Here is an 18,366-nt window from a genome sequence, read left to right as displayed (position 1 = left end):
CTTGTGCAGTCCACTGTGTGTGTTTTCACTCTTTCTAGCTGCTTTCAAGGGGAGTGCTTTCTTGCAGAAGCCTAATGCACTGCTCTCTCCCTGCCTTCTCTTTCTCCTCTCCATGAAAAAGGTTCCCTCCCCTCTGTGGCACCACAGCTCCTTTCTCTCCAATTCACCTCTCTGCACCATGTACTTGCTGTGTTCTCTCCCTGAAATTATATAAATTGTTCTGTTAATCCTCAGATCAATTTACTAGGTGTTCAAAATGGTTTGATATTGATCTAGCTCTATTCGAGGGATGAGGCAAGCTTAGGGTCCCCTTACTAGTTTGCCAACTTAACTCCTCCCATAATTCTATTTTTACTTTTTTTTTAAGTTTTATTTATTTATTTTGAGAGAGAAAGAAAGCACAAGTAGGGGAGTGGCAGAGAGAGAGGGAGAAAGAGGGTGAGAGAGAGAATCCCAAGCAGGCTCTGCACTGTCAGCATAGATTCTGATGTGGGGCCTGATGCAGGGCTCAAACTCATGAACTGTGAGATCATGACCTGAGCCAAAGTTGGATGCTTAACCTACTGAGCCACGCAGGTGCCTCCTATTTTTTATTTTTTTGAAGAAACACCATACTGTTTTCGACAGTGGTTGCACCAATTTGCATTCCTATCAATAATGCATGAAGATTCCTTTTTCTCTACATCTTTGCCAACAATTGTTATTCCTTGTGTTTTTAATGTTGGTATTCTGATATGTGTGAGATGATATCTCATTGTGGTTTTAATTTGCATCTCCATTGCGATGAGTGATGTTGAGCATACTTTCGTGTGTCTGTTGGCCATTTGTATGTACGCCTTCTTTGGAAAAATGTTTATTCAGGTTCTCCGCCCACATTTTAATTGGATTATTTCGTTATTTTGGTGTTGAGTTGTATCAGTTCTTTACATATTTTCGATATTAACCAATGGGTATATCATTTGCAAACATCTTCCTCCATTAATAAAGGTGCTTTTTCTTTGTTGATGGTTCCCTTCACTGTGCAAAGGCTTTTTATTTTAGTGTAGTCTCAAGTTTAATTTTCCTTTTGTTTCCCTTGCCTAATGAGACATATCTAGAAAAATGAATCTATGGCTGATGTCAAAGAAATTACTGCCTATGTTTTCTCCTAAGAATTTTGTAGTTTCAAGTCTCACGTTTAGGTCTTTAATCTATTTTGAGTTTAGTTGTGTGTATGGTGTAAGAAAGTGGTCTGGTTTCATTCTTTTGCATGATGCTGTCCGGTTTTCTCAACACCATTTGTTGAAGAGACAGTCTTTTTCCCATTGCATATTCTTGTGTCCTTTGTTGTAGATTAATTGACCATAAAAGTATGGGTTTATTTTTAGGTACTCTATTCTGTTCCATTGATATATGTGTCTACTTTATGCTGGTCCTGTACTGTTTTGATTACTACAGCTTACTATACCTTGAAATCTGGGATTGTCATACCTCCAGCTTTATTCTTCTTTTTCAAGATTGCTTTAGCTATTTATGGTCTTTCCTGGTACCAAACAAATTTTAGGATTATTAGTTCTAATAATAGAACTAGCATTTTCTGTGGAAAATGCTGTTGGTATTTCATAAAGATTGCATTAAACCTGTAGATAGATTTAGAAATATGTACATTTTAATAATAATTTCCCAATCCATGAGCATGGAATATCTTTCCATTTGTTTGTGTCATATTTAATTTCTTTCATCAAGTTTTATAGTTCTTGGAGTCAAGTTTTGTCACCTCCTTGGTCAAGTTTACTTATACATATTTTATTATTTTTGGTGAAATTATAAATAGGATTGTTTTATTAATTTTTCCTGCTACTTCATTATTAATGTATAGAAATGCAACTGTTTTCTGTACTTTGATTTTGTATCCTGAAACATTACTGAACTCATTTATCAGTTCTAGTAGTTTTTTTTTTAATTTTTTTAATCTTTATTTATTTTTGAGAGAGACAGAGCATGAGCAGGGGAGGAAAAGAGAGAGAGGGAGACACAGAATCTGAAGCAGACTCCAAGCTCTGAGCTGTCAGCACAGAGCCCAATGTGGGGCTCGAACCCATGAACTGTGAGATCGTGATCCGAGCCAAAGTCGGATGCTCAACTGACTAAGCCACCCAGGCACCCCATCAGTTCTAGTAGTTTTTTGGTGGAATCTTTAGGGTTTTCTATGTATAGTATCATGTCATCTGAAAATAGTGACAGTTTTGCTTTTTTCTTACCAATTTGGATGCCATTTATTTCTTTTCCTTGTCTGATTGCTGTGGCTAGGACTTCTAGTACTATATTGAATAAAAGTTGTGATAGTGAACATCCTTGTCTTGTTCCTCATCTTATAGGAAAAGCTCTCAGTTTTTCACCATTGGGTATGGTGTTAGCTGTGGTTTTCCACATATGGCCTTATTATATTGAGATATGTGCCCTCTAAGCCTAGTTTGTTGAGTTTTTATCATGACTGGATATTGTACTTTGCCAAAATAGATTTTGAAATCTATTTGAAAGGATGAAAATATTTGCATCTATTGAAATGATCATGTGGTTTTTATCCTTTCTCTTATTGATGTGATGATCATATTAATTGATTTGTTCAAATATTGAACCATCTTTGCATCCCTAGAATAAATCCCACTTGATCATGGTGAATGATTTTTTTAATGTACTGTTGGATTTGGTTTGCTAATATTTTGCTGAGGATTTTTGCATATATGTTTATCAGAGATATTGGCCTGTAGTTTTTTTTTTTTTTTTTTTTTTTTTTTTTAGTGTCTTTATCTTGCTTTGGTATCAGGGTAATGTTGGCCTCATAGAATAAATTTGGAAATGTTCCTTCTTTTTCCATTTTTTGGAATAGTTTAAGAAGAATAAGTATTAATTTTTCAAATGTTTGGTAGAATTCATTTGTGAAGCTATCTTGTCCTGGACTTTTTTTTTGTTGTAGGGTTTTTTGTTTTGTTTTGTTTTGTTTGTTATTTTTATTATTTTTGCTTTGTTTTATTTTGTATTATTTCAATTTCATTGCTAGGACTGGCCTGTTCAAATTTTCTATTTCTTCCCAATTCAGTTTTGGAAGGTTATAAGTTTCTAGGAATTTATCCATTTCTTCTAGGTTGTCCAATTGTTGACATATAATTTTTCATACTATTCTCTTAAAATCCTTTGTATTTCTGTGGTGTCAGTTGTTATTTTTCCTTCTTTATTTCTGATTTTATTTATTTGAGTCTTCACTCTTTTTTTTTTCTTTGATGAGTCTGCCTAAAGTGTTATCAATTTTGTTGATGTTTTCAAATAACCAGTTGCAGGTTTCAATGATCTATTCTATTGTTCATAAGTCTCTTTATTGACTTAGTTTTGTTGGATGTATGTTTCTAAGGATTTGTCCATTTCATCTAGATTATCCCATTAATTGACATATAAATGTTCATAGCATTCTTTTATAATCTTTTTTATTTTTGTAAAATGGTAGTAACATTCCTACTTTCATCCCTGATTTTAGTACTTTGAGTCTTTCTTTTGTTTTCAATCTAGGTAAACATTTGTCAATTTAGTTCATCTTTTCAAAGAACCAACTTTTGGTTTTGTTGACCTTGCAATTGTTTTTGTATTCTCCATTTTATTTATCTCTACCCTAAGCTATATTATTTCCTTCCTTCTGCTGGCTTTGAGTTAGTTTTTTCTTCTTTTTCTCATTTCTTAAGGTATAAAATCAGATTATTGATTGGAGATCTTTCTTTTTTTAATGTACGCATTACAGATATAAATTTCTCTCATATTGCTTACTCTGCATTTCATAAGTTTTGGTATGCTGAGTTTCATTTTTATTTGTCTCAAGGTATTTTTAAATAAAGTTCCCTGATCCTCCATGTTGAGTCTGTGATGAGCCCATCAAAGGAATTCTTCATTTCTGTGCCAGTACTTTTGATTTCAAGCATTTTCTTTTTATTTATTTCTTAAAGTTATTCTTGTAAGTTGTTATTACCACTGGTTATTACATGTTGTCTACTTTTTCTCATTAGAGCTCTTAACATATTAATCGTACTTATTTTATAATATTTATCTGATAATTCCAACATCTGTGAGTCCAGTTCTGATGATAGCTTTGTCCTTCAAAGTTTGTTTCTTCTTGAACTTTATAACTTTGTGTTGAAAGCAGGACATATTGTATAGAGTAATATGTACTGAGGCAAATAGACTTTTAGTGTAAGGATTTACATTAATCTAGCTAAGAGTTGGTCTGTTTTAATATTAGTCGCAGCTAAAGGCACAAGAGCTTCATATTACTCTAGTGAGCTTACTTTTTCCTTCCTTCTCATCCTCATCCTCCTGCTCCTCATCTTCCCCCTCCTCTCCTTCTCCCTCTTCCCCATCTTTCTCCTCCTCTTCCCCCTCCCCGCTTCTCCTTCTCCTACTCTTCCTCCATCTTCTTCTTCCCCTCCCCCCTCCTCCTCCTGCTTCTGCTTCCCTTTGTTCTGGTCCTTAGATGGAATCTTTATCTTGTAACTCTTCTGGCTGTGATTCACTGTTATTACTGGATACTTATTAGTGTGTTGATAGGGTGAGTGGGTAGGGTGGGGAGGGAAGGGATGTTCCTTTACACCTAAGCTTCTAAGTATGTCTCAGTCCTTTGTGGGCTTGTACTTTGGGGGTGGGGTTAGACCTTAAGAAGATTTAGTCTCTCTCCTACTGTTTCCAATCTGTTTTCTTGAAGTCCCTCTTCCAATTGACTGTCACTTACTTTACTTATTTACTTATTTATTCACACATGGGAAAGGAAGGTTGGAGAGGACTGGAGTGGGGTGGAGTTCTTTTTCTTCAGCTTGGAAAAGTTTCAGAATCGCCCTCTGGAGAAGTCCTTCCCATGTGAGGTAGACCTATTAGGGAGAATGGTCTGGAGGGTTTCATAGTAGCTACTTTTCCTCTCCCTCTGCCAGGCCTATGAGAAGATCTTTCTCTGTCCTCACCCTGAAAAGGTTCCTAGAGGAAAAGGCTATGAAAGCATAGCCCCTTTTTACTGTCCAGCCTTCCAGCTTCTTGCTCACCTGCAACAATTTGTCAAAATTACTTTTTATCTCTTCCTAACAGTTTTTGTCATTTCGTAGCTTCTGCTCCAGGTCTTGGTTGCTATATTTCTCTGGATGCACCTGTTTCTCCATATTTCAAGGAAGTTGTTTGCTCTGTTCTCTGACGGGTCATGAATAGTCATTGACTTTCAGTTTGTCCAGCTTTTTCTTGTTGTAAGGATGAGGATGGCAGTTTTCAACGTCTTACATGTAATAATAAAAAACCACCTTTCCCTTCCTAAATATGGGTGTGTGTGATATGTGTGTATCACCATGGAGCCCAGAGCATTAACATCAAGGCCTCAGGACAGCTGGGCAGGGGGTGAGTACAGGAAACAGGATGTATTATTCACTTTTTAAATGTATCTTTTCATTGTTAAGTTTCATTTTTATAGTTTTTAAGAGGACTTTAATAAAGAAGACTTAGGAGAATAAAGAAGTGACCAAAACATTGTTTTTTAACAGCAAAAATCAAAATAACTTGAATAGCCATCAACAGGAGAATATCTAAATTAATTGTTACCTATAGGAGATTGCTGTGGAATTGTTCAAGAGAATGGAGAAACTGCCTGCTGCTGGCACCTGCTAAGAAGATGTCTGTGATGCACTGTGCAGTAAAAAAGATTAACATTCATGTGTGTTTATTTCATGGGCATAAAAAGGGTCTGAGGACATACCCAGTGTTCAAGAAGCTCCAGGAAGTGGAGGCTCAGCACTTTGCTTTGTTTGGATTGTTTGTAGTAAATGGGAATAAATTTTGTAATCAAAACAACAGAAGGATAAAAGAAGGAAAGAGACTTACTTTTTATTGTCTTCTCTTCTGTGTCTTTTGAGTTCTGTATCCTGCTTATTTATCCTCATTCCATAAAAAGTAAAATAAAATAAGAAACCAGGAAAGGTAAGAAGTATCCCCTGATGTAGTTCACAGGCTCTTCCTTAGCATGTGCTGGTCTTTACCTGTTTTCATCACCTCCCCCCTGTTCTCTGCCTTGCCCCCTGGTGTACTCCAGGTTACTCTGCTGTAGGTCCAGGCCACCACCACATTTAGGGCAGGCTTGGAGGCTGCCTGGCCTCCTCCCAGCACCTCCCATTTCCCCATGCAACCCTGGAAGACTGGATGCTTGAAAGGCATAGTTCACAGGCCGCAGGGTGAACCCCAGCTCTCTACTTGCCACTGTATGACCCTAGGTGAGTCAGACTCTGTGGAATATTTATGGGCTGCAACAATTAGACGTACTTCTCAGGATTTTACTTTATATGGGAGAAACAAGCTCCTATAGCCTCTATAGCCATGTGAATGAGAGAGTAAAAAATGACCGGAATTCTGAAAATGCCTCATAGGCCTCTGCTACTCCCAACACTGGGCTAGGCACTCAACCCAGGAGCTGGCCCTGCAGTTCGATCCTATGCTCTCCATGGATCACCTGGAGAACATCCTTGAGGCCTGCAGAACCCTGACAGATGGGCACTGCCTGGACCCCTCTTGCAGAGGAGGGCAGCCTAAGGGGTGGGATGTGGAGAGAGATGGTCTTTGGCTTCCTCAGACCCTCTGGACACAAGAGAAAGGGAAGTGCCTCATCCATTCTCCCAGCAAGGTGCCTAACAAGCCAATGTTCCCCAACATTGCTGAGAATGAGAATTTCTAGGGTGTCAGGATTGCTTAAGATGCTTCCCAGAGTGAGAGCCACTGGGTTGGGCGTTTCTCTCAGGAGGCAGGACCTGTTCCTTGTCTGTCCTGCCCTGCTGTGTGTCACTGTAGACTACCCTCACCATAACCTCTGGGTCCTGGGTCTACTTTTGTCCTGTCATCCTGACCCTAGGCCCCTCCTGACTGTGCCTGAACCTCCTCAGTTCCTGCCTCTCCCAGCGCTCTTGGAGCTGGCTGGATTTGCCTCCATCACCACCAGTCACCACATCACATCAAGGAAATGTTCCATCAGAGCTTCTGCCAAGGTAAAACCTTAACTCTGCTACTCTCCAGACACAAGACTCACATTTAATTAAAAAATCAGAAAGCCACAAGCAACCTTTTGATATTTCATTATTTGAACAAGTAAATATGCACTGAGCACTTGCTCTGCTCAGGTGCAGTACAAAGTGATAAGGGCCATGACTGAATGAGATACTCAGCCTGCTTACAGGGGGACATGTGGTTGGCACCCAGACGGTGCTCAGACATCTGTGCCCTGAAAGAAGGGAGGAGTGGAGGCTTTGAAAGAGGTGTTTGCTGCAGGAGCTCAGCAAGAGAAGTTCTAGAACCTCGTGAAGAGCTGGGCCTTAGGAGTCAAAGTGTGGGATTCAAACCCCATCAACCCCACACACTAGCTGTGTGCATCCATGGGCAAGTCACATCAGCACTCTGTGCCTTGGTCTCCATATCTGAAAAATGATGACAACAATTATATCCAGGTTGATGCAGGGATGAGATAAACTATTCCACATGTAACCTGTTCCCAGCACAGTTCAATAACACTAATCATTTGTGGAGGTCCTGAGAGGAAGCATCATGTGTGATTTCCCAGGAAGACTGGCCCTGTCTTTCCTCAGTGTCCAAGGTCTGGATAGGCCTGGTCAGCGGCCTATAGGAGCACACAGTAGGCTCCAGTAAGCAGTTGTTAATGAGGGCAGAGCATTTTCTATCCTGAAATGAAGCCTCAGACAATCAGGAGAAGCCCCAGCCTGTGATCAGCTATCAGACTGCATCCCTATAGTTGGCATTTCTCCCCTATCCCCACTTAACCTATCCCTTTCTGATGACCTTTCCTCTAGAAACAGGTTCGTATCTGTGGTGGCCATCCTTTACATCTCACTGCAGCATGTCAGGTGAGGTAGGATCTTATCACAGAGAACCTTGATGTGTGGTCTGTTGCTGTACCCAATATCCTGACACCTGCCCTTCCTGAAGATGTGGGCCACCTTTCACTCCAAGATTCTGGACAGTTGGTGTTGTGCATGTTGTTGTGGCTTTTGGGAAGATGAGAGAGTTGCAGCTTCATTCCAAGGTAAGTTTTCCTGAAGGGGGAGGCAAGGATGCTGACAGTGTGGAGGGATGAGAATGGCAGAGTTGCGAAGAATCAATCAACTTCTTCCCTAAGAATATTTTGCCATCCTTGGCTTCATTTAGAGAGTGAAAGTTTGGGGAAATTATCGGGCTGATTTGTAATTGAGAACTCACCAACACCCACAGGATCTTCAGGGTTTGGCTAGCCCTGGCAAGGTTGCACAGTAACACATGGTGTCTGCTGATTCAAGGCTCTTACTGAGATGAGACCTGTCCTGCTTCTTACTCCCATGAGAAGTCCTTCAGGGCCCCAGCACATTGTGGCTGCTTGTCCTGGAGGTAGAGATCAGGCTTGTGTGGGGCCAGTGGGCATTCCTGAGCTCATCCGTGGCCCCCTATCCTGCCTGTATCCCATTCTCTGCATCCCACCCGTAAGCCTTGGATCACACATTATTATTCTCAACCCCCTATGCAGACTTCATGGCTCCCTCCACCTCCGATTTATAGGATGTTCTGTTATCTCCCCATCAGTTTCAAGCCTGAGTTCCTCTATATGACATGCTGTATAAGGAGAAGCCAGGTGTGGCCACTTCACAGCCAACTGGGTTTTGAGTCTTCGTTTCTCTGTGGGGAAATCAGTGAGGCACACTTTGAGAGCAATGGCAGCTTTTCAGCTGTCCTTGGCCTTAGGCTACCCAGTATCTGGCCTGGCTGAACTGGTGGGTTCAGGCATAGATGCCTCCATATTAAAATGCTCTGCTCCACTTGCTTGTGTCCTGACACCTCCTACCCCCCAATAGTCCTTACATCAGGGACAAAGATGGAAAGTTGGGTCTTAAGTTCTCTTGAATGTGGCCACAAAGATGCAGTTCCTGGTGAGTGGGGGTCCGTGCTACACGTGAGGCTCAAACATGGATGGCCTAGGGCCCCTACTTCCCGCTGGTTTCAGGGGAGGCCCTTATGGTCCAGGAAGTTTTCTGGGACACTTGCAGAAGGGGTTCACTTGTGCTGGTTTTTGGAAGTGAAGTCCAGGATTCCTGGCAATTTGCCCCAGGGTCTCAGCTGGGTAGCAGGGCCAAGAGGGGTTATAAGTCCAGCTGGCCCCTGTGTGCCCCTGCTCCACAGCCCTTGAGTTGAGCTACAGGGGCTGGTCCTCCACAGAGGCACGAGACTGGGCATCCATCCTGGTGTGCTCCACCCTGAGCTGGCTGAGGTCAAGAACATGGCCTGGGCACCTCTGGTCCTGTGAGCTGTGTAGTGGACTACCCAGGGAGGGCAAGCCACATGAAACTGCCATGCTAGGGAAGCTGTTAGGCTGTTTCTGCTGCAGAATTTCAGGGCCCCTGGTTTGAGGTTGCCTGCAGAGCCCACTGCTCATGTCCTGCCTTGGGGGTTGTTTAGTAGGGGGTTGGCAGTCTGGTTGGATCTGCAGGGCTGCAACCTGGGCCGCACAGCCTGTCAGGGTGGGCTCTACATCGAGGGTGCTTTCCCCAGGACCAGGCCTCCAAGAACCTCGGAAATACTCCAGATTCCCAGGTGGTCTGGGCTCCTGGGAGCTAGGCCAAAGGTTTGAGACTTTGTTTTTGCTGCAAGTGTCTGTTGTTGCAGAGGTTGCAGACCCCACAGGGGAGAACAAGCCTTCATAGCAGCCTTGTGTCCCTCCTTCCCCAGAGACCTGCACACACTCCAGAGATGGGTCCCTGGACAGAGAGCTAGTTACCTGCTCAGGCCCTGCTAGGACCTTGCTCTCTCCAGCAAGTAGGCCCTTGGTAAGCGAATGTGCCCACAGCTCCCGCCTGCTGGGTACTGAGCCCACAATGGTCCTACCTGCATCTGAAGCCCCAGGCCCCCTGACCTCCAGCTTCACTGGACCTGGGCTCTTTTGCTCAGAGCCAGCTTCCAGTTTCTCTGTCTGTCCCCTGGGTGAGGTTGCAGTATCCCCAGGGGCTGAGGCAGGCGGGGTGCGGAGCTCAGGGCTACGGCGAAGCCAATTGATAATGCCCATGGTGATGGCAAGCTCAGTGTCACAGAGCTTTAGCAGACACTCTTTGCCCTTCCAGGAGCTTTGCAAAAAGCTCTGGCTGAGCAGGTCTGGACCTGGTGTTGGGGCCAAGTTTTCCTCTGCCCCCACATGGAAGCTGCACATGGACAGTGGTGCTCCTAGTGCTGGCCCTGACAGACTTTCAGACACACACAGGTCATCATCCAGGCTTGGGCCAACAGGGCCCTCACTGGGGTCATAGAAGAGCTCATAGAGGGCATCTCCACTGTAGCTATCCCGGGGGAAGGCAGCTGCAGGTGTGCCTGGACTCGAAGCCTCCTTCTTATCCTCCTCGAGGCCAGGTGAGAAGGAGTCATAGTAGCCTTCATCACTTGTGGACACAGATTCTGGCTGTTCACTCTTGGGGGTACCTGTGTCTATGGAGCTGGCTTTGGAGCCACTGTGGGGGTCCCTGCAAGGACACAGGGGGAGCTCAGCAAGCCCAGCTGTATCCAGCCTGGGTCGGTCTGTATCTGTCCCCTGGGGACTCCCCAGCCATGGGCCCAGTAGGGTGCTATGCTGCTGTCTCACAGAGCGATTCACACTGTCCCAGAACTTGGCAAAGTCAGACATCTCATTTTGGGCGGGTGATGCCAGCTGTTCCATGCTGCCCTGGAAGGGGCCCCTAAGAACTTTGTTTTCAAGGGCCTGTGATACCTGAGTTGGGCTCTCCAGGCCCTCGTTCAGTTCCAGGGATGGCACGGAACTTTCATCTGCAAAGATCTCCCCACAGCCTGTGAGAGAGTCAAAGCTCTTGAGTGAGGCCACATCCTCACACAGGGCCCTACAGAGGTCAAAGGAAGAGTCGGGCAGGAGCTCGCTGTCAGATAGGTCTTGACATAGGCCATCTGGCCCCAGTCCTTCACCAAAGGGAAAGAAGCCTGTGTCTGTCTGCCCTCCAGCCTCTGATGGGCCTCCAGGCGAGGACAGGCTCTCCCTCTTGGTTACCAGTGAGGCCAAGTTCTCAGTCTTGTTTCTGCGAATGTGGAATAGGTTCCGAAAGCACTTCTTAGGTCGTTTCAGGGAGATCCTCTTCCTTGGTATGCTCTTGGCCACAGCTGGCACGAAGGGCATCTGGGGCACAAAGTGGCGGTAGTCAATCATGCGCTGGCTGCTAGAGGGTCCTGGGAAACTCGCGCTGCCCACCAGGTGCCCTGTGGTGGCACTCACCCTGCCAGCCCCAGGCACACTGTCATGAGTCTTGCTCTTTCGTACCAGTTTGAAGGTGGCCCCACAGAAGGCTGTAGCCCCCACCTCGGGTTCTGGTTTTGCTCCCTTGTTGGGGCATCTGTCATATCCTTGGGCGTTGGGACTAACCTGTGGGGCTCTCTCACTGTAGGGCCGCTGTTGCCCTCCTGGTGAGACTGACCAGGGACCTGCATCCTCCCTGACTGGAGCAGTGGCTGCTGGGTCTGGGGGTTTCTCATGGGAAATCTGCAGGCTGGATTTGATGAAGGTCTTTCCTCTCTTCAGCTCCATGCCGCCAGTGCCCCAGGCTGCTGTGAAGGAAAACAGGAGGCACTTAGTATCCAAGATGGAGGCCTATGGTTCTAGAAGACCTCTGCCTATCCCTGCTTACATAGTTGCTTTGGAGCTGAACTCTGACATCTAAACTTGGATCCTTTCAGAGGTAAGAGAGAGGGAGATGGGATGGCCCCACCCAGACTCACTGCCCCAGGGCTGCTCATTGCTCCATAGACAACTGATCCCAGAGAAGTTAAGTCACATGCCTAAAGTCACATAGAAGGAGCCTAAATGAGGACAGACTGGGGTCTGATTCTATTGTGTCTGTGATCTCTCAACTCAACCAAGCATCATCTCAGAGTTTACCTGGCCAAGTCAGATTCCCATTTCTATGCCCAGGCACTCTACAAATAGCATCCATCCTCACGGGGGAAGTATCATCGCTCTTTCAAGTGGTGGAGGAAAGGATTCAACAAATAAGTTCCTGCCTTCATCTAAGAGACAAAACTCAAAGGGAAACCCAAGCCTGTATCCTGGGCTGGATGGAGTAGCTCATCAGTTGGAAGGGGAGACACATACAATGCCCTTCACGGCTATTGCATCTGTCTGAGGAGGTAAGACTTGGTCTACACAGAGACCATCAGCAAGGCACAGCTGAGTATCTAATGGTGCATGTTGAGCTTGAGCACTGAGAAGAGAGACAGCATCATGGTAGAAGGCAAAAGAGAGGAGGCAGGCATGAGGCCAGGATCAGACAGATTAGATAGACACAACACATGATGGCTGGAGAGCAGCCAGGTATCACCTTCTATGCACATCTTAACTGAGAGGCATTGATGCCTGGAATGCCATCCAGAGTGCCATCCAGATGAATGCCCAGTCTGAGTTCAATGGGAAAGGGTGTTGTGGTTGACTATTGATGTCTGTCCTGGTATGGGAGGGGAAAGCCACATAGGAGTGTTAACTTGACCATTTTTGCATTGCTAGGGAGTATGGCCTTACTCTGAGATCAATGAAGAGCTATAAAAGTCTTCTGAGTGAGTGGGTGGGTGTAAAAAGTGGCATAATGAATTTGGTGGTCTAAGACCATTTATCTGATATCTAAGTGGAGGACAGAATAAATTAGGAGAAGCTTTGAGCAGAGAAGATTCACAAAGGGCAACTAAAGTGGTCTGAGTATGTGGAGATAAGATCCAGATGGAAACTGCAGTCAAAGTCATGAAAAAGAGAGGTAAAGTTATAAGGACCTTTCAAAGGCAGAAATGCTAGGATTTGGCAACTGAATAAAGAGAGAGAAGTCATCAACAATGAGGAAACAGTAAATACTGATCCAGACAAAGAAAAGTGGGAAACGGTAAGGAAGTGGGAGTGGAGTGAAGGTGAGGAAGGGGCTTGTGCTAAGAGCTGGTTTGAAAAAGGGAAGCAAGGCTCTAGTTTTAAACATGTGGCCTTTGGGGTGAGCTTGGAGACCCCCAAGACCAGACCAAAAGAAGGTGATGTCCAAGAGCACCTGCAAACTTCCCCAGACTCTCCCATGCTGTGTCTTCACAGGTACCCAGCTCACAGCTCAGTCTGTGCCAGCAGCTGGGAGTGGTGAGTGACCTGTGGGTCAGTCCTGTCAGTCTGGTGAAGGAAAGACTAGAAGAGAGAGTTTGGGGATGGTTTCTTTGACTTTCTTTTTTTTTTTCTTAAAAAAACTTTGTTAAATGTTTATTTTTGAGACAGAGAGAGAAAGAGAGAGCAGGAGAGGGGCAGAGAGAGAGGGAGACACAGAATCTGAGCAGATCCAGACTCTGAGTTGTCATCACATGGCATGTGACATGGGTGTTGAACCCACCAACTGTGAGATCATGACCTGAGCCAAAGTCAGCAGCTTAACCAACTGAGCCCCCCGGGTGTCCCTCTTTGGCTTTTCATAAGGACTTCTCCATAGGGAGCATCTGAATTCACTCCCCACCCCCACCCTTGGTGCACAGCCTGTGAGGGACGTACACCACAGGTGTGAAGGCAAGTGGCTCTGTCAGCCTGCTTGCCTTTCAGACCCACTTCCCAGGAAGCTTTGCAGCTACCTTCAGAAAGCTGCTTGACAGTTATGAGCTGACCAGGGTCAGCTTCGGAGTCTCTCAAATGCTTAGACATGAAGACCTAGAGGTGAAGAGAGGGGCTGCCTCACAGCCCAGGTGACAACATTAAAGCTGAAAATGAGAAGTGGTGCCACTGCAGGGGCTCACAGGGACAAGCTGACTGGCCTCAACCCTACTCCCACTCATGGGCAGCACTTCCTCCCCTACAGGGGGACACTTGGGACTTTTGGCTGGAAGATAGGAGAAAGTGCTATGCCAGGGAAAACCACAGAACCTGGACTTGGCTCTGGCAACAGCTCAGCTCTTGGTGACAGCATCCTGGACAGTGGGACAGTGCTTCAAGTTACCTTTCTGCCTCCTATGAGGTGTCATGTGCCCAAGCCTTTCCTACCCTATACCTGCAAATCCCATTTTCACTCACCACAGTCCTCTGTGGCTGAGACAAGTCCTTCCTTAGCTCTGATGAATTTTCTTTACACAGCATAGTGGTTAATATTTGGACTCTGGAGTTGGAGAACCCAGATTTGAGTCGTGGTTGCATCTACCTAACCAGGTGAGTTCTTCACCTATAACCATATAAGAGACATAACTTCCATTTTACAAAGGAGAGAGAATAAGGTCGAAAAAAGTCAGTCAATTGGCCCAGGTCACACATGTGGTAAGTGACAGAACTAAGATTTGAAACCAAGCCTGTCTGATTCTGGTCATGTGCTCTTAACCACAACAGACATTCTGTGAACCAAAAACCCAAACTCTTCTTCATGGGAAACTTAAAAATCAAATACTAAATGTGCTCTTATGAAGAATTTTGAAAGCACAATGAAAATGGAGATTAAAAACCAAAGTGCAGCTTACACAAATTCAGAAAAATTATAATTGAAGGTCATATACTTTCTATGACAAGAAATCTTGGAGATATTTTATTATGAGATCTCTATTCTATGTTAGAAAAATATTTTTATTAACACACTTTTGGAAATAATTTCAAGTAAGCATGACAAAGATTACTTCACTGTGTGCAGAATTTGCAACTACAAGAACTAAGGTGGTTCATTCGATATCGATCTCTATCAATAAAACTGCTGATTTCTTATTTCTCAATTCAGTGAACTGATTTAAACTCATGAAGAACCAGAAATTTCACCACATTCTGAACTTGGAAAATAGCCTCTTAGAATAGCAGTCACTGCTAAAGATGGCTAGACTCAGTGTCACTGATGTTGCCAAACCTATTTCTTGAGTTCATTTAATACACATTGATGGGACAATAAGCGGTAATGTCCAGAATAATGAATGAGAGACTTGCAAAACACTGGAGCAATCATGTGAAATCCAGTGTATGTTCAATCTGGTCACATTCCACATTAAAATATTTTATCAGAGCCTGACTCTCTGGAAATGTGAGGCCCACACCCTGAGGGGTCAGAGGCCTCACTGTCCAACTGGACACAAGCTGAGCAGTCTCCTTCCATGACAGTTCTCAGGGACAGAATGGAATTTATCTGGAAAGCCAGATGCTGGCACTGTCACTGCCTAAGGGCAGAGGCCAAATATGTCCAGGTTCCCAACTGCAAAAATGTACACTCTGCTCTGTAACTCTCTGGCTAAAGACCCCCTAAGTGGATCCCAGCATGAAACCTGAGAAAGAATCCTCTACCACGTGCCACATCCCTCCCCAAAGGGCAAAGTAGGCCTGTCCCTTTCCTGGTTTGGTGCCTTCTTGTATATAACACTCAGGGATCACTGGCTGCTCATTCTGGTGCTTGCTTGGTCTTGCAACTCCCCAGTGAGGTTGAAAACTTCTTTAAGATTCAGGACTCCAATGGTGGTCAACTGTGAGCTACTACTTATTTAAATGAAGTATTTATGTTTTTGAGACATCTTAGCTATATATTTACATCTAAGTTTCCTAAATGGAACACTGAGTCTAGTTTTTAATTCCATAATTTATGTACATCATTCTTTAAGACAGTTCTCAGTGACACCAAGACCCTGGACCGAGTTCTTCATCTCTAAAATGAACTTGCAAATTCCACAAGAACAAGAACCATACCATGTACTTTATTTAATCAACTCTGATTCACGGATGTGCTATTTTAACCAAGATCTAAAAGACAGCTGAAGACAACCAGGCAAAAGACGTGGGAAGCATATTCCAGGCAGAGGGAACATCCTGCAGAAAGGCCTTGAGGAGCAAAGGAGGAAGAATGTTTAAAACTCTGAAAGCAGGCCCAGGTGGCCAGAGCAGCCGGATGAAGCTGGGAAATGGGCAGGGCAGACTGTACTCTGCCTGAGGTCACAGGGAGGGTCTTGGCTTTTATCCTATGCACCATGAGATCCAGCCATCAAGGGTGAGTAACATGGCTAATATTCAGTTTTTAGGGCTGCCTGGGTGGCTCAGTTGGTTAGGCATCCAACTTTGGCTCAGGTCATGATCTCTCAGTTTGTGGGCCCGAGCCCCGTTTTGGGCTCTGTGCTGACAGCTCAGAGCCTAGAGCCTGCTTCGGATTCTGTGTCTCCTCTCTCTGCCCCCTCCCATGCTCATGCTCTGTCTCTTTCTGTCTCTCAGTAATAAATAAACATTAAAAAAATAAAAATTAAAAAAAGACAGATTAGGAGCCAGAGCAGGGTCTAGCTGAAAGTAGTGACAGAGACTGCTCATGTATGTAAACCTTTCCTCTCAGCACCTTACACAAAGTATGCACTTGCATATGGATTTATTACAAACTGAGCAAATGAAGTAATTCTAATGGCTGCTTTTCTACATGATAAATAACTTTAGCTCAACTGCCTACAATTTTTTTTTCCTTTGGGAAGGTAATTCTGTGCTCTTCTTTCTTTTTTTTAACATGAAAGTGACTGAGTGTTTCATGGATGAAAATAAAAATCGCTCAGGTACACATATGTAACAGAAGTGGTTGGAGATACAAACATTTTGACTAATAGTTTTGGCATTGCCATGCCTTCTCCGGCCCCGCCCCCAACATCCAGTAAAACCAGAAGCCTAGACATACAAAGAGGTGAATAGTGATTAGAAAGCAAAAGCCTCAGAGGGGAGCCTTGCCCAGGGACATCCAGGACATTGGGGCCAGGGTGAGAGGCTATAAATGGGGCCATAGTTTATCTCTGTAGAAGGTACCTGTCTAAGCCAAAACCTTCAGGATGGATGGAGTGAAGGCTATTGTGGGGAGAGAAAGCCTCGTGTTATGGGTGGGTGTGGGTTGGGGAATGAAGCAGAAATAGAATCCGCAGTGAAAACATCACCAATTCACCCAACCCCCACGTCAGGGAGACAAAGGGCCCTTTAGGGAGCGAAGGTTCTGGCCCACCTCCTCTAAAGGGAGTCTCTAGGTGTTCCTGGGCTGCTCAACTGAAAGAAAATCGGTCTTGAATCTAATCTATTCTTTCCCAGCCCCTGCATCCGCGCGCAGGGGGTCTCTCCCCTCCCGTAGCCAGACCTAAAAGGGTCGTCTCCCTCAGACCCCAGATTCCTCATCAGCCACGCAGGACACCGCAGGGTTGAGAGGGTGCAGACCCTGCTTCCTCCACTCAGCCCGTCCACTGCGCGAAATAACGCACAAAAATTCCCCCCAAATCTTTCCTCCAAGTCTACATCGGAGGGCCGTTGGCGACTTACCGCTGGTGGCCGGCCGGGAGTGTCGCAGTAAGCGTCCTTGGCAGGGCCGGGAGCCGCTCCCGAGCCGCGCACGGAGCTCAGCACCACGGTCAGCTCCCGGCGCCGCGCGTCCCCGCCAAGTGGGGGAGGAGGAGGGCCAGAGCCCGCCCGCAGCGGCTGGAGGGGCTGGGCGGCTGCGGCAGGAGGCGGGCAGGCGAGGGTTAAGCTGCCGGAGAGCACTGGGGCGGGGGCGGAGCCGGGCCGGGAGCCAGCTCGCCAGAGAGGCAGGCGCCCCCAGCGAAGCAGTGGGCGAGATGAAGGGCTCTGGGTCTGGGTGGGGGATGCTCCCGGAGAACTGCAGCCTCCTTGTGCCGCCACCGCCTGGGCCCCGCTCGGTCTCGCTTTGTTAGTATTTCTCCCGGTCTCTGTCTCTGTTTGTCTCCCCGCAGCGCTGTGGTTTTACATCCTTCAGGCCTTGCTGCCAGGGCTGCCAGGATGTACAGACGCCCAATGGTCTCTCCTGGTCCGCGACTGCACGCCTGCGCGGCGGTCTGAACCCCTTAGAGCTCACAGGTGTGGGTGCACTAATCCCTGCAGCCAGTAGCGCCCAGGCAGATTTAATCCCAACGCTCTCGGAAGAGCTGGGCACACGGGGCCTAGTTAAAGATTCCTACTCAAGATTCCGAGCTGGCTTGGAAGAAGTGGCAGTCCAGTCTCGGGATGCAGGGCTGAATTTTACAGAACCTTTTTTACAGAGTGCCTTTCTTGTACCGAATGGTATTACTAATGGAACGCGTCCCTTAAAGCGCTTCCCTTACAAGTACTTACTGTGTGAAGTCAGCCGGTGCTTTGCCCTGCAGCAGTTTTGTGGGGAAGAGCAGAAATGTTGTGGGGACTCTCCCCTCTGAGCTCAGGACCAAGGACCTGATGGTGGGAAAGGAATAAAGTAAGGATTAAATAACTTCTGGATGGCTCTGGGAGCCATGCCAGGACCATGGGGGAAGGTGTGTGGGGTGGAGAGGGGCGAGAGCGCACAGCTGGTGCTGGTGAAGCTGCCTATCCCTCAGGAGTGTGTAAGGGAGACA

At 45.7% G+C, this 18,366-nt stretch overlaps 1 protein-coding gene across 1 annotated transcript; it reads right to left on the bottom strand.

Moving 5' to 3' along the window:
- Positions 1–1,009: 1,009 nt before the first annotated feature.
- AMER3 (APC membrane recruitment protein 3) lies at positions 1,010–17,838 on the bottom strand. The gene is made up of 2 exons (XM_015062467.3): positions 17,303–17,838; positions 1,010–11,616 (listed from the first exon to the last, which is right to left on the bottom strand). The coding sequence occupies exon 2, from the start codon at positions 11,594–11,596 to the stop codon at positions 9,215–9,217; it is 2,382 nt and encodes a 793-aa protein (XP_014917953.2). The 5' UTR covers positions 11,597–11,616; positions 17,303–17,838; the 3' UTR covers positions 1,010–9,214.
- Positions 17,839–18,366: the final 528 nt, after the last annotated feature.

This window comes from Acinonyx jubatus, chromosome C1 (genome assembly GCF_027475565.1).
Source record: "Acinonyx jubatus isolate Ajub_Pintada_27869175 chromosome C1, VMU_Ajub_asm_v1.0, whole genome shotgun sequence".
NCBI lineage: Eukaryota > Metazoa > Chordata > Mammalia > Carnivora > Felidae > Acinonyx > Acinonyx jubatus.
Note: the sequence above shows the minus strand (reverse complement) of the source record. Positions and strands in the feature narration are given on the sequence as shown.

Coding starts and splice junctions, on each gene's coding strand:
- AMER3 (XM_015062467.3), bottom strand. CDS start 11,596: ATGGAGCTGAAGAGAGGAAAGACCTTCATCAAATCCAGCCTGCAGATT.